A 25,275-nucleotide genomic window follows, 5' to 3' on the forward strand; every position below is an offset into this window, starting at 1 on the left:
CTTCATGGAGGTAAGAGAACCCACAGGGGCAGGCCAGGGCAGGGCAGGGGGGGCAGGGGGGCCAGGGCAGGGCAGGCCAGGGCAGGGCAAAGCAGGGGGGCCAGGGCAGGGCAGGGGGGCCAGGGCAGGGCACGGGGGGGGAGGGCAGGGCAGGGCAGGGCAAAGCAGGGGGGCCAGGGCAGGGCAGGGCAGGGCAGGCCAGGGCAGGCCAGGGCAGGGCAGGCCAGGGCAGGCCAGGGCCACGCACACCCTGCTCACCCCTCATTGGGGCTGTCCCATGTGCTTTCTCTGCAGGTCGTGCGTGCCATCAACGCCATGCTCCTGCACAGGCTCGTGAGGCTGGGGGACCCACATGCCACTGTCGCCGCCTTTGCCACCCTGGGCTTCCCCAACTGCTTCAGGGCTCTGGATGGGACTCACATCCCCATCCGCACCCCAGACCACAGTGGAGGCCGATACCTCAATCGGAAGGGCTACCATTCAGTCATCCTGCAGGCCTTGGTGGACAGCCGGGGATGGTTCCAGGACATTTACGTGGGCTGGCCTGGCAGCACCCACGACGCCCGGGTTTTCCGGAACTCGGGCCTGCGCCGCTGGCTGGAGGCGGGGACCTACATCCCCCAGCGGGAGATCCCTCTGGGGGACACCACCATGCCCTTCTGCCTCATTGCAGATGCTGCCTACCCCCTCCGGCCATGGCTCATGCACCCCTACACGGGCCACCTCTCCGCTAGCCAGGAGCGCTTCAACGAGCGCCTGAACCACGCGCGCCAGGTGGTGGAGCGCTCATTTGGCTGCCTCAAGGGACGCTGGCGATGTCTCCTGACCCGCCTGGATGCCAGCCCCAACAACATCCCCCAGATTGTGGGTGCCTGCTGCGCCCTGCACAACCTCGTGGAGAGCAAGGGGGAGAGCTTTCTTCAGGGCTGGGCCGCCGAGGCCGGCAGGGCACACGTGCAGCCACCTGCTGCCCCCAGTCGGCAGGTGGACCCAGAGGGGACCCGGGTCCGGGAGGCCCTGCGGGCCCACTTCGACCAACAGGCCGCGGGGTGAACTCTGCCCAGGCCCCCTACTGCCCGCCCCTTCCTCCCCCACACTCCTGCCCCAACGCCCACACCATGGAGCCCCCCCCCGCCCCCTCCCCACTTGTCCAGGAGAAATGACAGCACGAACTTGTGGGTGAACGTAAACGTTTTTTTTGTCTTAACGAATTTTTTTTTTTTGTACATAAATAAATATCTGACACAGAAACCAAAAAGGAGGGACAAACGTTCAACCAAATCAAGATGGGCAAAAATAAAACAATACAACCACAAAGCAAATAAAAGTGTGCACCATCAACAAAAAAGAAAAGCAGGGAGGAGAACGGGGCGAACTATTTACAGAGGGGGGATGGGGCAAACAGGGGCACCAAAACAAAGCAGTCCCAAAAGTCTGTCCAACAAGGGGGGGGGCCACGTCCCGGGCCCCTTGCCCCTACAGCCCAGCACTGGGCGTGCCTGGCTGGGAGCTCCGCCGGGCCTGCAGTCTGGTCCGCGGCTGGGTGGGAGCGGGCTGGACTGGAAGGTAATGGCGCCGGCGAGTCTCGGGTGGCTCCAGGGGTCCCTCGGCACGGTGGCCCTCGCGGGGAGGTGGTGGGGCGACGGCGGACGGCCCGGCGACGGCTGGAGCAGCTGGTGGTGGGGCTGCAGGAGCGGGCATGGCAGGCGGTGGCTCGGCCGGCGCGGCATGGGGGGCCAGGTAGTCAACCAGCCGGTTGATGGTCTGCATATAGGCCCCCCATGCCTCCTTGCGCCAGGCCAGCGCCTGCTCCTGCAGCCGGAGGTGCTGCTCCGACACCTCCAGCTGCCGGCGGAGGATGGCCAGCAGCTGGGGGTCCGTTGCCGCCGGCGGTAGCAGGCGCGGGGTCCGCCGTCTTGCCCTCCGCGGGGCCGGTCGTTCCTCCGCCGAGGGGCTGCCCTGGAGCAAGGGTCCCGGAGGGCTCTCCGGGACAACCGAGGCCTCGCCGGCGCTCTCTTCCGGTCCTTCTGATGGTGCAGGTGCAGGTGCAGGACACAGGAGAGGAGGGGGGAAAGAAGAATGGAGACAGGCGTTAGTGTGGGTCCCGAGCCGTGGCCTTTGTCCCCCCCGCCCTGTGCTGCAGGTTCCCCATCCCCGTCCCCGGGAGATGCTGCTGTGATGGATGGGGTTCAGGGGTCCCCCTGCCCTGCACCCCGTCCCCTGGTGGGAGCGACTCTCACTTCACCCTGCAGGGTCTGAGAGCAGGAGAGGTTTCTTAGGCCACAGATGCCCAGTTTCTCCCAGGAGTGACAGCACCAGCTGTCGGAAGAGACAGTCCTTCCAACCCGTCGTGGGGAGAAGACCCCAAGGGGGGCCCCTCTGGGATGCAGCTTTCCCCCTCCTCTGGCTGGCTGCCTACCAGCTCTCCCTTCCCCTAGCCTCTACCTGTGGCCCCTGCCCTCGCCCCCCAATTCCAAGCCAGCTCGGCTCCTCCCTCCTGTTTGCTCAGGGCAGAGGTGTCACCTGCCAGCTGTAGCGCCAGGATCCTCCTTTGGCCCTGGGAGCTCCTCAGCTCTGGTGGCTCATATGTAGGCTGAGTCTCCCTTTGGCACTCCCCCCACTCCATCACATGCTGCTGTTGCGGGGTGTCCCACCCCCTCCGCCCGGGGGCCCCTCGAGGTTCCGCTCCCCCCTGGCCCGGGGATGGGGCATGGCACTGTCATGCAGGGTGGGGGGGGGCAGGGATTGATGGCTGCAGTGCTGTGAGGGCCATGGCCCTGGTGTCCTTGGGGCCATGGCCATGTGAGCGTGTGGGGGGCCCTGGACACATATCTCTTACCCCCGCCCCTCAAGCCCGGGGTGTCCACCAGAGAGGGGTACCTACCTGTGGGTCCGCTCCCACGGTCTGGAGATCCCCGGGGGTCGGAGGCCCTGCTGCTGCTCCGGGATGGCAGGAGGAGGATCTGCAGGCTGGATTCTGCAGAGGAGGAGCCCCCCTCCTCCTCCTCCTCCTCCTCCTGCCGCGATGTCCCGGGGATGGCCTCCGGGGGGGGCCCCCGGGGTGCGGGGCTTGCCTCCGGGTCGGACTCCGGCTGCAGGGCCTGCTGGGGCTCGTCAGCCGAGGTGTCAAGGGTGGCCGGAGGGGAGGAGGTGTGCCGGGGGCCCAGGATATCCCTGAGCTCCCTGTAAAAGGGGCAAGTGACGGGGGCGGCCCCAGATCGGCTGGCCGCATCCCGGGCCCGGGCATAACCCTGCCGCAGCTCCTTGACCTTACTGCGGACATGGTCAGGAGTGCGGGCAGGGTGACCCCGGGCAGCCAGGCCGTCGGCCAGCCGAGCGAACGCATCCGCGTTCCGCCTCTTGCTCCCCATTACCTGGAGCACCTCCTCCTCGCTCCAGAGCCCCAGCAGGTCCCGCAGCTCGGCCTCCGTCCAAGAGGGGCCCCGCTGCCGCTTCCCAGACTGGCTGGTCCTCTGGCTGCTCTGGCTCCCCTTGGGGGGGGTCCCCTGGGGGCGCTGCTGGGGAGCCATGGCCGGTGTCAGGGGCTGAGGGCTGTGCAGGCTCGCCGCATGTGCAGGCAGGAGCCTGCACGTTGCCTCAGCCTCCTGCAGTCAGGGCGGGGGAGGGGACCTTTAAGGGGCCACTCCACGCGGCCACCAGTGAGCTGAGGGGCTGGAGAGAGCGTCTCTCAACCCCCCAGCTGATGGCCGCCATGGAGGACCCGGCAATTTCGACGTTGCGGGACGCGCAACGACTACACGGTCCCTACTTCGACGTTGAACGTCAAGGTAGGGCGCTATTCCTATCTCCTCATGAGGTTAGCGACTTCGACGTCTCGCCGCCTAACGTCAAAGTTAACTTCGAAATAGCGCCCGACGCGTGTAGACATGACGGGCGCTATTGCGAAGTTGGTGCCGCTACTTCGAAGTAGCGTGCACGTGTAGACGCAGCTTAGGAGCGTGGTGAAGCACTGGAATGCATTAGGGCCTTGAGAAGTGGTGGAATCTCCATCCCTCAAGGTGTGTAAGTCCTGGCTTGACAAAGCCTTGCGGGGGATGATTTAGTTGGGGTTGATCCTGTTTTGGGCAGGGGGCTGGACTTGATGACTTCCTGAGCTCTCTTCCAGCCCCAGGATTCTATGATTTTATGGGTACATGCATTTAGTGCTAGTACGAGTATTTCTCACACATTCCAAGAGAGCTACTGTATCTCTCCTCCTGGGGGGTGTGTGTGGAGGGGGGGTGTTGGGCTCACCCCGCCTCCCCCAGCTCCCAGGGCAGACATGTCCACCAGCTAGGGCCTGTTTACTTTGCTCTGGCAGCACAAAAGTGAGTGTATATATAATTCACCCTCGCTTTGGGGCCTCTTGGCACTGGCTGTGCACTGCCCGGTCCCAGGCAGATAGTCTAAGGGTTGGATCCAAAGCCTGGTGAAGCCAATGGGAATCTTTGCAGACAAAGAAGAAAAAGGATTGGGCCCATTTTGAAAGAGGATGAATCAGCAGTGACTCCACCACTGTCAGTGCAAGGAGGATTTGCCCACATCAGTGACAGGCAATTCACGTCCCCACAAGAAGTAGTCAGTACTAAACCCACAAGAAGTTGCAAAGGGAATTTGGGATTTTCCCAAGATTTGTTGGACATTTTCCCTGATCTTTACTTCTCACAGGCAGGTGGGGCTGGGAAAGGGGGTGAGTTCTCTGCATCTCAGTGCAGGGCAGCGTAGCGATTTATTCACACTGTTGTCCCTGTGTATTAAAAAAGCAGGAAATGCACCAGCAATGTGTGCTAGGAGAAAAGGAACCCAGCAAAGGGAGAAAAAGTGAACCATCGCAGAGAGGTCACCCTGGTTAAGGTGGAGGGTTTGAACTCAAATGGCTCAGCTAGCCCTTAGCTTTAGAGCAGGGGTCAGCAACCTTTCCAAGGCAGCGTGCTGAAATCTGACCTTCTGACCCCTCTGTACGGTGATACTTTTTAAAACTGCTATGGCTATATCTACACAGCAGTGTTCTGAAATAATCCATTCCAGAGTAGCTATTCCAAAATAGTTTCTTTCAAAATAACACTGCTACACAAGTGCATTTTAAACTAGCACCCAGCTATTTCAAAATGACATGTCAGAGAGACAGTGCCTATTGGGAAATAGTGCCATTGGACGCCATTACGGCTTATTTCAAAAGAGCGCTCGGCCGTGTCTTAACAGTGCCTATTTCGAAATAGCTATTTCAAAATAGCAACGAAGGGTCCTGTGGCACCTTATAGACTAACAGAAAAGTTTTGAGCATGAGCTTTGGTGAGCACAGAATCACTTCATCAGATGCTGGTCTTGGAAATCTGCAGAGCCAGGTATAAATAAGCCAGAGCAAGGATGGGGATAACAAGGTTAGCTCGGTCAGCAAGGGTGAGGCTTACTACCAGCAGTTGATCTGGAGGTGTGAACACCAAGGGAGGGGAAGCTGCTTCCGTATTTAGCCAGCCATTCGCAGTCTTTGTTTAAGCCTGAGCTGAGGGCGTCAAATTTGCAGATGAATTGTAGCTCAGAAATTTCTCTTTGGAGTCTGGTCCTGAAATTTCTTTGCTGTAGGATAGCTACTTTTAAGTCTGCTGCTGTGTGGCCTGGGAGATTGAAGTGCTCTCCTACAGGTTTTTGTATATTGCCATTTCTGATATCTGATTTGTGTGCGTTTATTCTTTTACGTAGAGACTCTCCAGTTTGTCCGATGTATATAGCAGAGGGGCATTCCTGGCACATGATGGCATAAATTATATTGGTAGATGTGCAGCTGAATGAACCCACGATGGTGTGGCTGATCTGGTTAGGTCCTGTAATGGTGTTGCTGGCGTGGATATGTGGGCAGAGCTGGCAACGAGGTTTGTTGCATGGATGGGTCCCTGAGTTAGAGTAACTGTGGTGCGGTGTATAGTTGCTGGTTAGGATTTGCTTCAGGTTGGCAGGTTGTCTGTGGGCAAGGACTGGTCTGCCTCCCAAGGCCTGTGAAAGTGGGGGATCATTGTCCAGGATGGGTTATAAATCCCTGATGATGCGCTGTAGAGGTTTTAGCTGAGGATTGTAGGTGATGGCTAGTGGTGTTCTGTTGGTTTCTCTCTTGGGCTTGTCCTGTAGTAAGAGGCTTCGTGGCACATGTCTGGCTCTGTTGATCTGTTTTTTCACTTCCTCAGGTGGGTATTGCAGTTTCAAGAATGCTTGGTAGAGATCCTGTAGGTGTTTGAGTTCATTCAGCTGCACATCTACCAATATAATTTATGCCATCATGTGCCAGCAATGCCCCTCTGCTATATACATCGGACAAACTGGAGAGTCTCTACGTAAAAGAATAAACACACACAAATCAGATATCAGAAATGGCAATATACAAAAAGCCGTAGGAGAGCACTTCAATCTCCCAGGCCACACAGCAGCAGACTTAAAAGTAGCTATCCTACAGCAAAGAAATTTCAGGACCAGACTCCAAAGAGAAACTTCTGAGCTACAATTCATCTGCAAATTTGACGCCCTCAGCTCAGGCTTAAACAAAGACTGTGAATGGCTGGCTAAATACAGAAGCAGCTTCCCCTCCCTTGGTGTTCACACCTCCAGATCAACTGCTGGTAGTAAGCCTCACCCTTGCTGACTGAGCTAACCTTGTTATCCCCCCCCTTGCTCTGGCTTATATATACCTGGCCCTGCAGATTTCCAAGACCAGCATCTGATGAAGTGAACCTGTGCTCACGAAAGCTCATGCTCAAAACTTTTCTGTTAGTCTATAAGGTGCCACAGGACCCTTCGTTGCTGTTACAGATCCAGACTAACATGGCTACCCCTCCGATATTTCAAAATAGGTGTTATTCCTCCTGCAATGAGGTTTATGAAATTTGAAATAATTCACCTGTTATTGTGAATTAATTTCAAAATAGTGTGTGCGTAGTGTAGATGCTCACAAAGTTATTTCAAAATGTCTGTTGTCTTGAAATAACTTTGCTGTGTGGTCACAGTTTAAGAGTTCTACTTACAAAAGCTGCATTAATAGATAAATGAAGATGCAGTGCTTTACTGTGTAGGTGGTGGTTGGGAGCATTAGCTGGTCTTTCGCTAATCCACAGGTGGCCTGGCTTTGAGCCAGCCCCCAGCTGCCTGCGGGAGGTGGGGCAGGGCGGGATCCCGCCTTGTGTGCAGATGAGAATCGACTCACGTGCCCATCTTGGTACCTGTGCCAGGGGTTGCTGGCCCCTGCTTTAGAGCATACAGTTAGGTACACTGCAGGCTGAGTTCTGTGAGCAGCACAGTTAAACCAGCTGTCCCAGGAATCTAACATTAAAACAATACACTTGGTCCGTGTGATTCACTGCAGTTGCTTCTAATCTGCTGGACTATGTGCTCCAGGTGACTGGCTCCTGCCCCTCCACACCAATTCCTGACTTCTGATTCCAGCTCTGGTTCCTGACAACCAACTCCTGCTCCAAACTGATGGCCCCTATCCCACTAATTGACAACCTGCAGACGCGCCCTCCCCATACAGCCCAAGACAGACTCCAGTGGAGGACACGTTGCATTGCTCACCATCATGAGTAACACCCCCCAGCGCCTTCTGAAACTCCTCCTCTGTTATGTGGATCCCCATGCTGGCTAAAATGGCGTCCAGTTTCTCGACATCCACCTTTTCACCTTTGGAGAGAGGGGGAAAGACAGCATCACACAGCATCCTGTCCTTAGGGAGGAGACTGTCTGTGCAGCAGTTCAGGACAGCACAGCACAGAGATGCCCATGTCACTGCATATGCCTATTCTGGCATGAGATGTTTTTATGGCTGTGTAAAATCAGGGCAAGAAGTATGAAACCTCACAGATCCGTACACTGATGTAGTTAACTCTGCTTCTACACCAATGCAACTCCTGTGTGTGGACATTCTTCTTTTGGACTGAGTGCGCTATATGGAAACACGATATAATTTAGTAAAAAATAGCCACTTGAGCTAAACCGCTGTAAGGCTCTCAGTCTGATAGCAGAGTGTCTGCACAAGGAGGCTGCCTTGATTTGACTTAATCTGTTTCCAAACCAATTAACTCAGAGCATGAAGTGTGTGCAGACAAGACGCAAGCTACGTTCCACCTCACTGGCTACAAAGGCAAGAAGGCTTATGGCATACTGGGGTGCGCTGGTAGGAGCAAGGCAAGCAGATCTAGGGAAGTGATTACTCCTTTTTATTCGGCATTGGTGAGGCTGCACCTGGAGCATTGCATCCAATTCTGCCCTCCACCCCATTACAGAAAGGATGTGGATGCATTGGAGAGAGTCCAGTGGAAGGCAACAAAAATGATTAAGGGGCTGCAGTACATGACCTATGAGAAAAGGCTGAGGGATTTAGGCTTATTGAGCCTACAGGGGAGGAGAGTGAGAGGCAATTTGATAGCAGTCTTCAACTATCTGAAGGGGGATTACAAAGAGGCTGTTCTCAGTAGTGACAGATGACAGAACAAGGAGCAATGGCCGCAAGTTACAGTGGGAGAGGTGTAGGCTGGATATTAGGAAACTCTTATTCACTAGGAGGGCGGGGAAGCTCTGGAATGGGTTACCTAGGGAGATGATGGAATCTCCTTCCCTGCAGGTCTTTAAATCCTGGCTTGGCAAAGCCCGGGTTGGGATGATTTAGTTGGGATTGGTCCTGCTTTCAGTGAGAGGCTGGACTCGAAGGCCTCCTAAGGTCTCTTCCAACTCTATGATTCTATGTGTTCATTTCATTTACACTCATTTCAAGGCCCTTCTGCCCTGGCAGAGTGGTGTAAAACCACCGGTGTAACTGGGAACCCGGCACAAAGGGTCCCATCCATGATGTCATCTGGAGTGTCGGGTGCTCAGCAATATTCCCTCTAACTTTTTCCATCGTTGTGCAGAGTAACTTTTCAGGCGCACCGAGTCATGTGCCAATGTGCACAACCAGCAGGAACACAAATCGTAGCTGTGGGCACCCTGCTAATCAGCTGGACAACATCAGAATCCCTCCCGAGTGGCCACACAAGTGCACAGCTGAGACGGAACGCTGCTGCTCGGCGTTTCTGACTCAGACTGCTCGGGCTGTCATCCATATCAAGCATCACTTGGTCCCTACCAGTTCCAGCACTGAGGGGTCTCCACCAAGGGGATGGCTGAGGTGTCAATGCTGCCATCACTGCAAAGGGAACTGCACCTCTAGGACCAGGGTGGGGAACCCCTGGCCCGCAGTCCAGCTTGTTTGAATCTGAACCCCGAGCCTCTGGGCTGCCTTCTATAGCGTCCAGCCTGCGGCAGGGTTAGGGGTGCAGAGCCCTGAGCCTCGCAGGCCAGAACAGGCAAGCCAGGGCCAGATCCAGACTGCAGGCTCTGTTGCAGGACAGGGATTGGAGGAGGGCAGGAAGTGATGCCTCTGCCACTTGGCAGAACTGCCCAGAGGCTTCCTCCCGCTGCTCTGATTGGCTGGAATTCCCTTTGAAATCGCAGCAGAGGGCAGTGCTGGGGAGCACAGAGCCATGTGCGTCCGGGGATGAGTAGGTAAGCAGCACCCCCATCGCCCAGACCCAGCACTCCTCGACCATTCCTGCACCCCCTCCCAGCTAGACCCTCACTCCCACCCCTTCCTGCACCCCCCACTCCAACTGCCCTCTCCCAGCCTGCTTCTGCCCCCTACCTTCCAGACCCCTTGGCCCACCCTGACCTCTCTCGCCCAGACCCCACACCCCAGGCCTCTCCTACATCCCCCCTCTCAAATCCCCCACCCACAGCCCTGTCCTGCTACCTATTCTGGCCCAGATCACCCATCCCCAGACCACTCCTGCCCCCTCCCTCCCACCCAGACCCCATAGGCCTGGTGCCCCTATAGTCGGGGGCCACATCAGTGAGCTTCTCACTTGTGGGCTCCAGAATGACTTGTGTGCAGGTCAGTGGTCCCCGGCCCAAACTCCCCATCCCTCCTAGACCCTCAGCCTGTTTTGACAAATCGCAGCTGATGAACCTACAAAGCTTCCCAGCAGTAGAGCTCCCTGCTCTGTGGTTAGCGACTCTGCATCTGCCCTGCTGTGCCCAGAGCTCACACCTGCAATCACAGGGTGTGGAGAGAGGTGGCACAGCTCCAGCAGCGCCTCGACTGTAGTTCTAGTTAGACAATCAACACATCCAGCGGCCCTCTAACATTGCACTGGGGCTGCAGGGAAGTGGTGGTCAATGTGCTCAGGTACCACGGTGATGTGTGCGCTGCCAGAGCTGAGAGCCATGAGAGTGACACTTACCAACGCCCCAGCATCTCCTTTCAGCCCAGGGCCTGTTTTCCAATATGTGCACACTGCAGTTAGAGCGGAGATCCTGGCAAGGGTAGACATGTCTGTGCTATCAGCACGAGCCTGGCTAAACACGTGGTGCAGATACAACAGCAAAGACTTCATCACTCCCGATGGGCTTGCACCACCTTGGGTGTAGCCTAGGCTGCCCCCTCTATACTGCTAGTGTGGGTATGTCCACCAGGGCAGGAGAAAGGCAACTAAATTGTACAGCGTGTGACACCTTCTGGCTACCATCTGCCATCCACCTCCGTTAGACAGGCCTCACCTCCAGCTTCAGACAACCGCTGGACACTCTTCATGAAGTCGCTCAAATTCACTTTTCCCTCCCCTGCAGGGGGAGAACAGGCAGAGAGAAAGATGAATGAAGGCAGAACAGAGGAGCTTGTTGGCATTTCACAGGGAACAGTTTTCCCAGTGGAAAAGGCAGTTTTGTCAAATTCAAAACAGTACATGGGAACATGCCAATTTCAAGGATATTTGCTATTTTGAAATTCATGTAAATGAACAATTTTAACCTTCTCATTTTGTTTTGATCTTGTCAGAACATTTCATAGTAAGTAAAGACTTCTTTTACTTTATGATTTCATTTGGTTTAGGCTGTTACATTACATTACATATTAATTCAATTATGTATATTGTTGAATATAATAAAACACACTATATTTAATATATGATGATGTTTGACATTATAAAAATGAATATTTTTACCAAACCGAAACCAAAACATTTTCACATTGTAAAACCAAGTGATCTGACGGTATAAAAATGAGATGTTCCAAAGTTTCTGACTAGAGTTTATTCAGATTTTCCATTCTGAAACACATTCCAAATTTTCCTTCCAGTTTGGAGTAAACTCACATAGCTAAAGTGCTGGAATTTCCTGCAGAATGGAAACTTCAAAAACGTTTGGCCTAAAATCAGTGCAATAATAAAAAGTGACTGAGCCCAGCTCTCCTTTGCCCCATGTGTTGCAAAGTGGCTATGAATAATTCTGGTAATATTTCATGCCCAATTTGCACAGGTGTGAATGGCTTCACAACATGAAATGGAAGGAGGGTTGCACCCAATGAATTAGACATTTTAACTTCATGTGGTTTAGAATTAATTCTTCACTTTTCCCTTCATTCCAGTGATGAGAAGGAGGGGAAAGCGAATGAGAGGCAGGGGAAGGAAAAGGCCCATCTGACCCTGACCCGTGGCTGTGTAATGGGGTCCACCTGCTTGTGAGAACCCCTCTGTGGTAAAGGGGTGCCACATAATGTCTTTGCCTGATCGTCTCCAAGGCTCCAGGGCTAGGATCTGACTAGCCCTGTCCATATTGCTGTCAGCTCTTGGGTTAGGCTTGTGTCCCGTCTTTGGCCACTGGACACGGGCCTTACCTCGGTCTAAGCTCAGCTTGCACTCAGAGCTGTCCTTAGTACTGCTGGTCTCCCAGTCAGTATATAGACCTGCCTGACTCAATCTCCTGTGAGCAGCTGCCAGGCTCTAGTCCAGCAGCTTCTTTTATATTGGCTTGCTGGGTTCTGATTGGCTGCTGCAGAGACAGATGCTCTATCCTCTCTGGAGGATGTCTTTTCTGCTCCTCTCACTGGGATGGGGTGTGGCAAGACCTCTGGTCCCCTGCAGGGGGCATCAGGGCTTAGTCCACCCCATGACATGCTGTAATTTATGACCATTTCCATCACCACCACATGCCCTGGAAGATGAGCATTCTGGGCTGGACTGGCACAGAATTCTGCAGGTTAAACCTGCAAAGGACAAATTCTGTGTTACTGAGAACTATGGTGGTGAGAAGCTCGAGTAGGAGATGCATTGCTCAGTGATGAGGACCACACAGAAGCCCATGTGTTCTCAGATATGCTCACCCCTGCCCCACATGCAAAGGAACGTGCAGGAGGTTTTGGAGCTGCTCAGGCACGACACTTGATCGTAGGGTGAGAGAGCAATGAACAGAGACAAGCTCTTAGTCTGCGCCAGCCAGGAGAAGTCGATCCTTTTATGCAGATGCACCCAACTCCCTCTCTTGGGTCACGCATCAGTACAAGGGCCCATGTGCCTCCAACGAGGGCTGTAACGCTCACCATCTATTGCTGTGTTCTGCAGCGCCTCCTGGAGCTCCTCTTCGCTCAGAAAAATCCCCATGTTGCCTAGAATGGAGTCCAGATGACTTGTAGCAACTCTGTCCCCTTGGATGGCCAGAGACAAAGGGTTAAATGCTAAAATGCTAGTGGCTGGAAACCTGACACCAGACAGAAGGGTACGTCTGCTCTGCAGCCTGAGACTGACTGTGGCACATACTGCCTCAGCTTCACTGTCTGTTACTGGAGCAAAACAGACCAGAGGTCTTCTTGGGTAGGTCTGCATGTGTGCAGTCACCTCTGACGGCAGCGTGGACAGACAGTGATTGGATCTGCTCCTTGTGTTGCTCAGCAAATTCATTGAGCAACCGGCCTAACTGCGGTCTGTTTTGTGCCTGGGCTTTCCTCAAAGCAGAGGTTTTGGGTGAAAGCCTCCCCGGTGTCGGGGGTCTGGGCACTACTTACTTCCTATGTGGAGAGTTTAAATGGGACGTACATGTTGCTTGTACTGGGCATTGGGATAGAGTCCATGCTGGAAGCACCCGGGAAAATAAAAACTGCTTTCTTATGGCTAGGCCATCACTAGTTGAAATGTTCCACTTAAAAGCATAAAGCTGGAACACTAGCCCTGTCAGCTCCCAGGCCGTAGCAGCTCCTAAGTCTCTGGATATGAGCACAGCCTCAGTGGAGGAGCTTGGGTTACAGATACCCTGCTGAACTGTGGCTCATAGGCAGGGCCTCTGCTGAGACAGAAGTTTGAATAAGGTGTAGGTCAGGGGTCAGCAACCTTTCCGAGGTGGAGTGCCGAATTTGACCTTTCGACCTCTCTGTATGGTCTGAGTGCTGGTGATCCTTTTTAAAGTCACTATAGCCATGTCTACACGTGCACGCTACTTCGAAGTAGCGGCACTAACTTCGAAATAGCGCCCGTCATGGCTACACGTGTTGGGCGCTATTTCGATGTTAACATTGACGTTAGGCGGCGAGACGTCAAAGCCGCTAACCCCATGAGGGGATGGGAATAGCGCCCTACTTCGATGTTCAACGTCAAAGTAGGGACCGTGTAGCCGATCCGCGTCCCGCCACATCGAAATAACGGGGTCCGCCATGGAAGCCATCAGCTGAGGGGTTGAGAGACGCTCTCTCTCCAGCCCCTGCGGGGCTCTATGGTCACCGTGTGCAGCAGCCCTTAGCCCAGGGCTTCTGGCTGCTGGTGCAGCAGCTGGGGATCCATGCTGCGTGCACAGGGTCTGCAACCAGTTGTCGGCTCTGTGGATCTTGTGTTGTTTAGTGCAAGTGTATCTGGGAGGGGCCCTTTAAGGGAGCGGCTTGCTGTTGAGTCCGCCCTGTGACCCTGTCTGCAGCTGGTCCTGGCACCCTTATTTCGATGTGTGCTACTTTGGTATGTAGACGTTCCCTCGCAGTGCCTATTTCGATGTGGTGCTGCCCAACGTCAAAGTTGAACGTTGACATTGCCAGCCCTGGAGGACGTGCAGATTTCGATGTCGCTACATCGAAATAAGCTATTTCGATGTAGCGAGCATGTGTAGACATAGCCTAATAGTCCTACTTACAACAGCTTCATTAACACACAAACTCCTCTGCAGAGCTTTACTGTTCAGGTGGTGGTTGGTAGCCTTAGATGGTCTTTTGTTAATCCACAGGTGGCCTGGCTTTGAACAAGCTCCAGGCTGCCTGGGTGGGGAGATGGAAGGCTGAGCTCCTGCCCTGTGTGCTGATGAAAACCAGCTCACGTCGTGCCACTCTTGGCACCTGTGCTGAGGGGTTCCTGGCCCCTGGTGTAGATCTCCCACGTTTCACCGGGGTGGCGATATGTCCTGTTTTGCCTAAGATAGTCCCTTTGTTAAGCCTGGACACCCCAACTTTTTTGACAAAAGTGTGTATCCTTCCTATTTGTGGTTGTCCATGTGATCAGCTGGCAAGGACGGGACAAATGCCCAGCGTTGTGGAGCAATGTGCGTGGGAAAAGGCTGGTGGCAGCCCAGTGCAGGGGGTAGGCAGTGCTTGGGCAAGCAACTATGCCAGGCCCTTGCAGAGCCACAGAGTTCAAATGAGCAGCTGGGGCCAGACATGCACAGGGGAAGGGGGCCTCAGGCAGCAGGCCCTTGGGAGTTGGGCAGGCACAGGCTAGCCTCACACAGTGTCTCGTTTTGCCTTTGGGAAATATGGTCACCCACCATTTCATCCAACTTTATCACTAGGTCTCCACTCACTCTCAGCTTGGGAAGTTCTCTGTGTGCTGATCACATTCTTCGTAAAGTCACTCACATTCACCTTCCCGTCTCCTGCAAAGAGAAGTGCCAGGCAGGCAGAAAGAGACAGAGATTTGTTTTGCACAGTTTTCCACTGCGCATGGTGGTGTCGAAATCAAAACGTTTCATGGCAATATGCCAATTTCAACAGGCGTTTTGACAGGAAAAAGTTGGGGTGTTTTCTTTCAACAATGCTGAAACATTTTGTTTTATTTTCTCGTGATGCTATGATATTGAAGTGTTATTTTCAGTATTATTTTACAGCTTTATGTATGATAGCTATTGTGGTAGTATTATACAAGAGATAAAAGGCCCTGAATCAAAATGAGAATGTTGAGATGAAATACTTCAATGATCCCAAACTGAAATTTTTCTGAATTTTCCTTTTGTGGGAGACTTTAAAATTTCAGCTGCTTATTCTGATTTTTAACAAATTTCCCCCCACAAAAAATCTTGGTGCTCATAGGCATGGTTGTTTAGGTCTATGGCGAAAACTGCACTGTGCCCCATTGCTCACCATCCACACGGACGTGCTTCAGCACCTCTTGGAGCTCCTCCTGTGTTAAGTGCATCCCCATTTCAGCCAGAACAGAGTCCAAATCTCTGAGATCAACCATTTTTCCTGGGATTGAGGGAGACAAACATGTAAAATAATTGCAAAATGCCTGAATTTTCATAGCACACTGGCTGGAAATTCATGGGCTGCTGCTTTGGCTTGTACCACTCTGGCAAGAGATTTATTTGACATCAGATGTAATCACCAAGCGTTTAGAAATAATCACCCTGCATCATTATAAATGTGGAGCCAAATCCTGCAGCAAAAGGTCAAATTTCTCCAAAAGCATCTCCAACTGTCCATAGGTGCACTCACAGATTTTGGCAGCATCACTGTCTGAAGGCTTGGCAGTATTAAGAACTGAAGGCACAAAACTACACAAAGGCAGCAATCAGGCCACACAGTGAAAGGGAGAAATGGAGTCACAATAGGGCCTGATTCTCACATACTTTAGCGCTCCTTTAGATTGTACATCTGGCACGTTGTGCTGTCATCTGTCAAAGGCTGGGGAAATGCTCCCAAATCAGCCAGATAGCATTTTACACTCTCTTTGCACTGTTGTGTATCACTTCATCTTTACACAGTGCAGTAGAGAATCAAGCTCTGTACTCTGAAGGGCCGTTATATTGCCAAAGCTGCAGATTGCCAAAACTGCAGGGGAGGTTTAGTGTATTCAAGACTTAGGTCCAGAAACTTAATTTAAAACAAGTTTCAGAGCCATTGAGCGTAGAGGATTTCTCAGATTGGTGCATTAGCTGTGGAGAGTGAGTCCTAGAATCTGCATTCTGCTTCCTGGCCATTTTTTGTGCATCTTAGATATAAAGATAGGTTTTTTGCCCTGTAAGTTTCACTATCACTTTTATACTCTTCATCATGTCAGGGGTCCAAGAGCAGTGACCGTTCCTGTCTGAGGGACAGAGATAATGAACAGCAATGTCACCAAAAGGTTAAGGTTTGACTGACCCCTGCAAAAAATCTTAGCAGATGCCATGTAAGCACACTCAGAAATGATTTTGCAGTTATGTATAACTCACCCCAACAACCTGGTGTGGTTAATTAGCCCTCAAATGCTGTTCACAGACAACATTTTAGTTTCCATGCTTGTATTGGTTTTACTGTAGACTTCACTAAACGTATTCAATATTTATTTTAAACGGGAACCTTTACTTATATTTTGTAGGTGCTTTGCATTGGTATTACTTTCCACATTCAAACATGGGTAAAAGGAGTTTGCTCCAACTTTCCAAAATATTTTTCTGAGCGGCTAAAAGTCTGAGGAAGATATCACCGGGTACAAAAATGGCGTAAGAATGGAAACTCCATTGCAGCTGTGGCAATCATGCACAACAGCGAGAAAGTCCAGTTCAGCTCTCACTTATACCATACATAGGGTGACCATCTGTCTTGTATCGGCTGGGACAGCCCCATATTTTGGGTGCCAGGAAGGCATCCCAATTTATTTCTAAAAAGGGGCTAATTGCTCTGTATTTGCTGGCTCCTGGCTCCCTGAGCTGTGGGGAGCTGGAGCCTGACCAGCCCAGCCCCTGCCAGGTTCCCAGCTCCCATAGCCTGAGGGAAGCCAGGAGGCCCAGATCCTGCTTCCTGTGGCTCAGGGAAGCTGGAGCTGGACCCGTGGAGCTACCATCTGTCTCCCAACTCCCTGCTGCTTGGGGATGTCAGGAGCTGCTGCTGCCCCCTGCAGCCAGTGAGCACCTCTCCCCAGCAATGTGGCAGCCCTCACAGGCCATCCACCACCTGACTGGCAAGGTGACCATCCATCCCGCTTTGGCCGGGACACTAGCTCATCCCCCTGTCCCATATTTGGCCTGGGGAGGTCTGGTGACCCTAACCATACAATGGGGGTTGGCAATCCCCAGCACGAGTGCCAAGAGTGGTACGCAAGGTGGGAACTCAGCCTCTCCTCTACTCCTCCATGAAGTCAGGAGCTTGTTCAAAGGCTGTGGATTAATGAAAGACCAGCTAATGCTATCAGCCACCACCTACACGGCAAAGCTGTTGTAAGCAGGACTATCAGTGACTTTAAAAAGTATGACCTGCACTTGAACTTGTACATAGAGGTCAAAAGGTCAAATTTCAGCACTCCACCTTGGAAAGGTTGCTGACCCCTGTCATACGAGCCTACTGATAGGAAAAGTGCAAGATATAACTGAAAGGCAGACTCTGCTCCCAGAATGAGAACATTATATCCAGATGCCACCAGAAGGGAACTGTAGACTGTTAGAATGCAATTTGGCCAGAGCATTGGGCTAATACTTTAAGAAATGCTGAGCATCACTGGCATTACAAGAGCAGCCTATAGAAAATGGGATCTTTACATGAAATTTGTATATATAAAGATCACCATCTAGTTGCACATAAGAAATACAGAACCTGTCGTATTGTTTGTAACTTTGCAGGGTCCATAGAGCAAATAGTAATGCACCGCAAATAGTGTCCGGTATGGAGCACTGACCAATCAGGACCTTGGATTTAGGGCTTCTTTCAATGGTGGCACTTCAGGCAGCACCCAAGGGCCATGCTGAAATATTTGCTCACAGGACAGGTGCCAGCTTGGGTTGTCACCCATCTGTTTTCCACCTGGACAGCCGGAGTTTGGCTTGTGTGTCCAGGTGCCATTTGATGAGCCCTGACATTTGCTCTTTTGGATCTGTGGAAAAGATGGCCCCATGAGCTACAGAAAGGAGGCGGAACAGCAGCAGCAGCAGCTGCTGTCTTGGGGACTGGGTTGCTCAGGTTGCTCACCTAGCACGTGGCAGGACCTTAGGGGAAACAGGCAGAGTAGGGGATGTGAATCTGGAGGATATCAGCAAAGAAGAAGGCGGGGACTTCAGGCTTGTTGGCCACCAGAAAGGTAGCAACTCTACTGATTCTTTGCACTGCCATGCTACTGTCCCTCAGCACCTGACCCTGTGAGGTGCTGAACACCACCCCCTGCCTGTGAAATCAAGCAAAGTTAAGGGTACATAACCCCTTAAAGGACTGGCCACATCTGGATTTATCATGAGTTTATCTCTTTGATGGGAAGTCGGCAGTGCTCACCTTCACTGTGGGAGAACCTCCGGAGAGCTCTCACACCCTTCAGAAACTTGCTCAGATACACCTTCCTGTCAGCTGTGCAAGAAAGAGAGCTCAGGGTTAACAAAGAGGAGGTGCAGGCCCTGTGCCCAGCATTTCTAAACCAGTGCTTCTAAACTGAGCAAGAGAACCATTCAACTGGGCATGCAGATAAGACATCTGCACCTGCGTTTTGCCCTGGCAGCCAACTGACAGTGCATAAGAGACACGGACCCATTGCATGGGCCAGTCAGAGTGCAAAGGAAAAGTGGACGTGGCTGGGGGCATGCCCATTGAAATAATGCCTCCGCACGGCATTTTGAATAGTCCTGATGGTGGTATCAGCAGGCAGTTTAGAATGAAACACACCTCACCCTCCACTAAACTCCAGTGATATCAGATTAAGTCACAGACATTGCAGAGCCATGAGTACAGGCACAGCTTCTGGAATCATGTGTTTAGACTCATGGCTTCATTGAAGAGGTGTGTCCTGAGCTGAAAACCTCAGAAACATGACCCAGGTGGAACCAAAGCAGTGACATCCACCTGAGTCTGCAGAGACTCTAGAACAGGGATCGGCAGCCTGTGGCTCAAGAGCCTCATGCAGCTCTTTAAATACCTCCTTAAAAAACAGTAAACACAAGAGACATTCAATACCACTGAGTACAGACAGGACGGCCCGATGCCCCCGTTACAGTTCCAGTCTGGAGGTGGAATTCACCTGCCTGTCGAGCTGCAGATGGACTGGCTTGGGTGCACTTACCCTGCTGCTCCAATTGACTGACCTACAGTTCCTAAAGACAGGTGCTGAGGACTGGAGAGGGGATTCCATCAGGATAGGGGATTGTTTTAAAATGGATCCCAATGTTTCTTCTGACAATTGTTTGTATTTTAACACACACACACACGCACACACACCTGGGGCATTCCCAGACTTTTTTTTCCCAGTACGAACCCTCAAACACCGTGGAGCCAGCTTCACTGCAGCCGCTCACCCTAGCACCCTTCCCACTGCTTCCAAACCACATTCAGCCCCTGCCTTCCAGCTTGGCCCATCCACACCCAGTGTCATTCCCTATCCCTGAGAGGGCAAACAGGCTTCTGGAGGTGGAATTAGGCTGGGCAGGCCTCAGGTGGGAGCACTGGTGCAGGAGGCACAACAACACTGGCAGTCCCACAGGCCAGGCTAGGCCAGGCTGCTCCCATCGCCTCTCCTTTGTGAGCAAACCTGAGTAAGTGGCACAGTGACATGGTGCATGGGGGCTGCTGCGCCACTCAGGTTTGGTCTGGCATCTCCTCTGTCATGACGGAGGGGCCCCAGGGCAGCGAGAATGACTCTTCTTCATTGCTGCATGGGGCATAATGGGCTTGTGGCTGCAGGTTCCCCTGGGTAACTCACACACCTATGTGTGGGTCACCGTCTCGTGCAGTGGCACCAAGACCACATACCCAGAGAGCAAACGAGTCCCCTTTACAGCCTTAGCTGAGCAGCAGCTGGCTTTTAGCTCTAACTGTAGAGCCTCCTGTACAAAGCTCCAGAGGGCCCAGGTTCAAGTCTGCCTGTGAGCAGCTAGATCTGCATTTCCCCCAAATGCACCCAGTGTATACAACACTCACCATCAACCATAATGTGCTTCAGCACCTCCTGCCACTCTTCATTTGTCAGGTGGATGCCCATGTTGTCCAGAATGGAGTCCAGGTCCCGAACATCGACCCTGTCCTCTTGAATAGGCGAAGAAAAGAAACAGTGTCAGTGAGTGTTACAGAGCCACAAGCTTAGAAGGGACCACAAGGGTCAGCTAGCTCAGCCCCTGCCACTGGGCAGGATTTGTCCTGCAACCATGGCTTGAACAGAGCACTCTTTCCCCTGAAGTGTGGCACCCCACAGGCTGCATGGGGCTGTTCTGCCCTTTTACTGTGTATTCGTCCATTCTGCATCACCCTCAGAAGTGTGAGGATTTAATCCAATGGGTCAGATTACGACTTCAGGTGCCTGACATAGACAGAGTAACTCTACAGGGTACATGAAGTGACATCGGAATAAGTGAGGGAAGACTTGGGCTCAAAACTTCTTTTTGGCTAAAATCCGCTGGCTCTTGCTGCTGGCCTGGAAACTCTCTGACAGCATTACCCTGTGCAGAGAAGTGACTTTGTTTGTGGAGCCAGGTACTGTCCCTTTAAGAGCAGGCAGGCTGGTCAGACACCACCACAGATTCATAGATTGCATGGCCAGAAGGGACCAGTGTGATAAACAGTCTGCCCCTCTGCAGAACACTGGCCAGAGAACTGCCCCAGAAAAATTCCTAGACCGCCAATACAATGAAGAAACCAGAGGCATTGCTGGGTCCTGAATAGCTGTATTTACCAAATACTCAAACATATAAGATGTAGCTACATATATCCACCTGTTCTGGCAGCATCTCCACATTCTGCACAGAATGGACAGGTAGCCGTGTTAGTCTGTATCTTCAAGAACAACAAAATAAGTCCTGTGGCAGCTTATAGACTAACATTTTGGAGCATAAGCTTTCGTGGGCAAACTCTCACTTCATCAGGTGCATGAGACAGATGCATGCAGAGAACATGGTGAGTGCCACTAGAGGGCTCCCCAGCCCTTATTCCAGGGCAATGGCTCTCACTCTTTCCAGACCACTGTATCCCTTTCTGGAGTCTGATTTGTCCCATGTTTCACCTCATTTAAAATTTGCTGGCTTACAAAATCAGACGTCAAAATACAGACGCGGCACAGCACATTGCTGACTTTCTCATGTTTACCATATAATTACAGACCAAATCAACTGGAATATTAATGTAACCCTTCTGTTAATGCCAGATGCCTGCCAGAAGGGCCGGGTTCAACTCTTGTGGGGTTTTCCTATCAAGGATACAACCAACCGGCTCGAGCGCCCACCCAGGCTACGTCTACATGTGCCCCAAACTTTGAAATGGCCATGCAAATGGTCTTTTCGAAGTTTACTAATGAAGCGCTGAAATGCATATTCAGTGCTTCATTAGCATGCGGGTGGCAGCGGCGCTTCGAAATTGACGCGCCTTGCCGCCGCACGGCGCGTCCAGACGCGGCTCCTTTTCGAAAGGGCCCCGCCTACTTCGAAGTCCCCTTATTCCCATGAGCTCATGGGAATAAGGGGACTTCGAAGTAGGTGGCGTCCTTTTGAAAAGGAGCCGCGTCTGGACGCGCCGTGCGGCGGCAAGGCGCGCCAATTTCGAAGCGCCGCTGCCGCCCGCATGCTAATGAAGCACTGAATATGCATTTCAGCGCTTCATTAGTAAACTTCGAAAAGACCATTTGCATGGCCATTTCAAAGTTTGGGGCACGTGTAAACACGGCCCCAGTGGCCTGGGACAATTTCACCCCCGTCCTGGGTGCCTGTAAGGCGGTTCTCCCCCCTCCCTCGCAAGCGCAGAGTGTGAGATAGAAATGGCTTGTTTAATGACTGTAACCTACCCCAAGGTTACAGTGACAGATGCAGTATATCTCAGCAAAGAAGAGACAAACCCCCCTTTACCCAGATACCATCCCCATATGCAGTAGAACCCAGTCTCTTGCTGGGGCTCTTGGCCCTTTTCCACACACACACAGTTTCAGGATGTACCTTCTGCGGTGCAGTCCCAAACCCAAAGCCCGCAGATACATCACCAGGGCAATACTAGCTGTCCACTTGTCTGTAGACTCCCCTTGCTGTCACCAGCCACCTGCCAGTCACCGTCATCCGCCGCCGCTCCTACCAGCCACCCGCCAGTCATTGTCATCTGCCACCACCCGCCGGTCCGCCGCTGCTGCTGCTCCTACTGGCCACCTGCCAGTCTCCATCATCCACCGCTGTTCCTACAAGCCTCCCACCAGTCTTGCTGTCATCCACCAGTCCTAACCCCACAGCTTGAGACCACCCTAAGGCAGAACCCAGTGATTTCAGCTCTGTGTAGCCTCAGCTGCCACTCTGTGATTTCAGCTCTTGGTATCTCTAGTATGGGGCTTCACAAGCACCCTACTATCCAACTCTATCTTTCTACAGGTGGGGAGAATTAATCAAACCAGGCTTACAGCCATATGGCCAAGGCACTCAGCAAGCTGACACAGCCAATACCCCTCCCCTTCATTCCACAATGCTTTAAACCAGGGAGCCCTGTGTAATCAATGTCTTACACAGCTAAGGTGACTGCCCTGTCCCCCACAACAACCCAGAGCATTGGTGAGATCTCACAACTCCCACATTAAGTGTCAGCTTAAATTGTGATTTTTACAACTACATGTTTACAATAGACCAAATCTCATGGCTTACTTGCTACCCATCAGGCTTTGCCTGAAAAGGTATCACACATGCACACCTTTGCATTCTCATGCAAATGATCACTGGGAAACACACTCCTCCCAGCCTCAGTATCACACCTGCTGCCCTTTGCATTCACATGCGCATGACCTCTGGGAGACACATTCCTCCCGGCCTTCGGCAGCACTGCGTTCTCCTGCTCCCCATTCCCCATGCTGCCGGGGACGGGGGAGCTGCTGCTGCCCCCCACTTGAGCGGCCCACCTCCTCATCCAGCAGCTGCTGCATCCTCACCCCCCAGGAAAGGTAAGGGGCTTCTGAAAGCGGCGGTTGGGCCCCCTCCACAGGCCTCTTCCTGTGGAGTGGCTTGGGAGGGGTGAGTTTGGGCAGAGCCCTTCTTTTCCCCCGGGGCTCCAGAGGGGTGGCTGCATAGCCAGGGGTGGGGTGTTAGGGTGTGCCCCTGCCCCACCCCTGCAGCCACCCCCCCCTTACTGCCCCCCCCACCCACACCCAGCCGCCGCTGGGGGCCCCTCCTCCACCTGGGCCCCCTTCTAACCTGCTGCCCCTTCCTTCTCCCCCTGGTTTCTTAAAGGCTCTGCAGCAGCTGCCGTGGGCCCCCCCCCCTCAGGCGCACGTGGGCACCCCCACCCCCCCATTTCCACCAGGTTGGCTGTGCCCACGCCCCCTCCCACCCCCCTTTATTTTTCACTTCACCCAAGCGCCTGAGCCCCCCCCCCCACCACACACGCATAAACTTCAATTCCCCACATCCCAGTGCAGAAAAGGAGCCATCTTACCATCTTGTGCTGGGAGCAGCGGCCATCTTAGGTTTCACCTTCCCCTGACCTCACTGCCCTCGCTCTGCCCTTCCCCCACCTGACTGGGTCCTCAGCCCGGCCGGTGGGGGAGGGGCAGCCACGCCTCCACCCTTCCTTCCCCTCCACTCTCCTCCCCTCCCCCGCTCTCTCTTAAAGGCCCCACGCCCAACAAACTTCCCCCATCTTACAAACCCACCACCATGACCCCCACACCCGCCGGAGGGTCATCCGGTGACCCCCTCCTCCCCTCTTCTTCCACTGTCACCCCTCCCACCCCCGAAACGGCGGCCCACTCATCCAGGGCCGCCCAAGACTCTGCCGCCCTGTTGGCTGAGGGTGCGGGCGCGGGCGCAGGCTCCGGGGCTCCCACCACCTCCGCCGCGGCGTCCTCCAGCAACCTGGCCCCGAACCCACCCCCCCACAAGGGCAGGAAGGGCCAGGGGAAAAGAAAGGGCAAGAGCCCCGCCCGGAAGGCTAAACCCCCCGTGGCGGGGACTCTCCCCCCGCTGCCCAAGCACTTGCCGCAGCCTCCCCTTCTCCCCTTCCCCCTGCTCCCTCCACCACCCCTGGGGGCGCCGACATCTCGGCCCCCAGGTCGTATGCCCAGGCGGCGGCCGCCGCCCCGCACCCTGCTCCTTCCGCCTCCGCCAGGACTACCATCCCCGACGGTCGCGGCCCCTTCCCCGCGCTCACCAGGAGGCACGGGGTCCGCTGCCTCCTGGTGGCTGCCTCGCCCCACGTGGAGACCTACGTGCGGGCGTTGGCACGGGTGGTGGGGTCCGCGGCCGTGGTGGCGGCCTCCCGGATGTTCGGGAAGATCGTCTTCTTCCTGGCTTCGGAGGCCGCAGCCCAGGAGGCGGTGGAGAGGGGCCTGGCGGTTGGGGGCGTGCACGTGCCCCTGGAGCCGCTGGAAGACCTGGGCGTGCGGGTGGTGTTCTCGTCCGTCCCGCACTTCCTTCCCAATGCCGCCCTTCTGCCTTTCCTCACCGCCCTGGGCCGGCCTTTGACGGTCCTGAGTCCCCTCCCCCTAGGCTGCAAAGACCCCGCCCTCCGGCACGTGCTCTCATTCCGCCGGCAGGCCCGAGTCCAACTGCCGCCGGCGGCAGCACAGGGCGGGGTGGCCCAGGAGGGGACTATACTGGTGCCCTATCAAGGGGCCCAGTACCGGGTCTTCTACACCCTGGGGGAGGCCCGGTGCTTCGGGTGCCGGGTGGCGGGGCATGTCCGGAGGGATTGCCCCCTGGCCCGGCACGAAGGAGAGGAGCCCGGGACCTCCTCTGACCCGGGGGGCGTCAGCCACGAGACCGGCGGCGCCCCGACCGCGACAGGCCCTGGGACCGCCCCTCCTCTTTTAGGCCCGGACGGATCCATCGCCGCTCGGGCGTCGGAGGGCGCCCGGCAGCATGGTGCCGGGAGAGAAGAAGCGGGCGCCAGCGCCCGAGCGGGCACAAAAACCGGGCCCGTGGAGGAGAGGGAGGCAGGGCCGGCGGCAGGACCAAAAGAGGGCCCGCCCCAGGGCGGGCCGCCCCTCTCCCTCGCCGCCCCACCCCCCTCCTCCCTCCCTCCCTCCTTGTCGGCCCTATCCCCTGGCCCCTCCTCCTCTACTGCCCAGCCCGCCTCCTCGGGAGGACTGGGTATTGGTGGGGGGGAAAAGGAAAAAAGGGGGGGCGCGCGTCCGGCACCCCACCCCGCCGGAGGACGGGGTGGAGGTGCCACGCTAGGCACCCAAGAGATCCGCCAGCCCCGCTCCACCCGCCGAACCCCCGGCTACCAACCATCTGCCAGGGGCGACGGAGGTTGCCGCTGCGGCGGCCGAGGAAATTACCACCCCCTCGGCCCTGGAGCCAGAGCCAAAAGAGGCCGAGACGGCCCTCCCTGTG

General features: G+C 54.3%; 1 protein-coding gene across 1 annotated transcript; it reads right to left on the reverse strand.

The window, feature by feature from the left end:
- Nucleotides 1–1,349: 1,349 nt before the first annotated feature.
- LOC142002861 (uncharacterized) lies at nt 1,350–19,922 on the reverse strand. The gene is made up of 7 exons (XM_074979317.1): nt 19,907–19,922; nt 18,275–18,346; nt 15,176–15,280; nt 14,620–14,691; nt 10,573–10,635; nt 7,558–7,662; nt 1,350–2,027 (listed from the first exon to the last, which is right to left on the reverse strand). Exons 1-7 carry the CDS (start codon nt 19,914–19,916, stop codon nt 1,477–1,479), a joined length of 978 nt encoding a protein of 325 aa, XP_074835418.1. The 5' UTR covers nt 19,917–19,922; the 3' UTR covers nt 1,350–1,476.
- Between the last annotated feature and the right edge of the window lie 5,353 nt (nt 19,923–25,275).

The sequence above is a fragment of the Carettochelys insculpta genome, chromosome 28 (genome assembly GCF_033958435.1).
Source record: "Carettochelys insculpta isolate YL-2023 chromosome 28, ASM3395843v1, whole genome shotgun sequence".
NCBI lineage: Eukaryota > Metazoa > Chordata > Testudines > Carettochelyidae > Carettochelys > Carettochelys insculpta.